This window comes from Orycteropus afer, unplaced genomic scaffold (genome assembly GCF_000298275.1).
Source record: "Orycteropus afer afer isolate SDZICR_OR568_19922 unplaced genomic scaffold, OryAfe1.0 scaffold00099, whole genome shotgun sequence".
In the NCBI taxonomy this organism is placed as follows: Eukaryota; Metazoa; Chordata; class Mammalia; order Tubulidentata; family Orycteropodidae; genus Orycteropus; species Orycteropus afer.
The window spans coordinates 7200026-7201435 of record NW_006921686.1 but is presented as its reverse complement, the minus strand read 5'-3'; the positions used below and the strand labels follow the sequence as shown (position 1 = coordinate 7201435).

The 1410-nt window shown below is 41.7% G+C and overlaps 1 protein-coding gene across 1 annotated transcript in view; it reads left to right on the top strand.

Moving 5' to 3' along the window:
• Window positions 1–332: 332 nt before the first annotated feature.
• Window positions 333–1410, top strand: part of TEX101 (testis expressed 101) — a 6045-nt gene continuing 4967 nt past the window's right edge. The window contains exons 1-2 of the mRNA XM_007943122.1: window positions 333–351; window positions 440–583. Coding sequence (XP_007941313.1) covers window positions 333–351; window positions 440–583 — 163 coding nt within the window. The remainder of the gene's footprint in view (window positions 352–439; window positions 584–1410) is intronic.

The following is a 1410-nucleotide window of genomic DNA, read 5'->3' as shown; positions in this document are numbered from 1 at the left end:
TTCAATGGCTGATTTTTTGGGAAACAGATCACCAGGCCTTTCTTCAGAAGCACCTCTGGGTGGACTCAACCACCAACCTTTCAATTAGCAGCCAAGCACATTAACCATTTCTATCCGCCAAACAGTAAACTCTACCCTAAAGTCAGTACTTACCGGAGCATAGGTTGAATAACATTCTGTTGGTTTAAAAGTTTCCTCTTCTCCATCAGATCACAGATTTGATCAGCTGCTTCTCCCAGCCACTCCAAAAGAAGCCATGGGAACCTGTCATCTCCGCAGTTTGCTATTCTTTCTCCTAGGAACCTCCTCCCTGACCTGTATGTATGGGAAAGATGGGGGGAAAGCAGCAAGGTCCCAGAGGGGGTTTGTGGTGAAAAGGAAGTGACGTTGACCCCACAGGTAAGGGCAAGTGTTTATCTCCATCTTGTTTCCTCCCCAGTGGCCCAGCATTTGTATTGTCACAAAGGTATATACATGAATATAGAGGAGTATCCAGTCAGTACGTATAACTGGACCACAGAGAAAATGGAGACTTGTGACAATGGGACATTTTGCCAGGAAGCCATTCTGATGATTGGAACAGGTAAAGTGAGAATGGGGTGGTTGGGTTGGGTGGGAAGAAGGGTTACTATGTCTGTGTCAAATGCTCTTTCTCCTTCATGAGCCCAAACTCAGGGACAGATTAGCCAACAAACAAAGTAAGCATGTACTTAGGGCATCAACAAAACAGGGGTGCTAGCTGTCCAAAGCAAAGATCCATAGATGCCAAGCAAACAAGACATGGGAAAATCAAGCACCACAGTGGAAGGGAATTTGCAGGGCACTAGGTGAAATTGATACTAGCTCCAGTTCACCATCCAAGAAGCATTAAAAAGAAACAAGTCAATGTCAGAAGTGTTCCAGAGTATTGAGTACGAGAGGTCAGTTTCGTGTAACCACATCACTGACAAATTTGAATCTTCCGTGAAAAGGAGGGTAAAAGTGTATGAAGTTCTTCCAAATATATTTTCTGTCTTAATGTGGATATACTGGATAATGGCTGCATGAAGGCATCCAAGAAATTAGTGCAGGCTTATCCCGATGACAAATACAAACCTTTATGGAGAAGCATAACAATTTCATTCTTATATGAGAACTAAGTTTACAGATTCAGGAAAGCAAAGTGTAGTCACGTAGACATACATGTATGATTCCATAATAGAAGACAAAATACAATGTATGTATTTTTCCTGATATTGAAATTGCTTTAGGCATATTCCTAACTTTAATGATCACTGGCTGCACAACAGGACACTCATTTTCATCCCTAAAGAGACTCAGAAACCCTCAGTGCACAACAGTGATTCAAGAAAGACTTGACAATCACGAGAGAAATACTGTATTAGTCCATTATTGTAAAAAGTCAAGGAA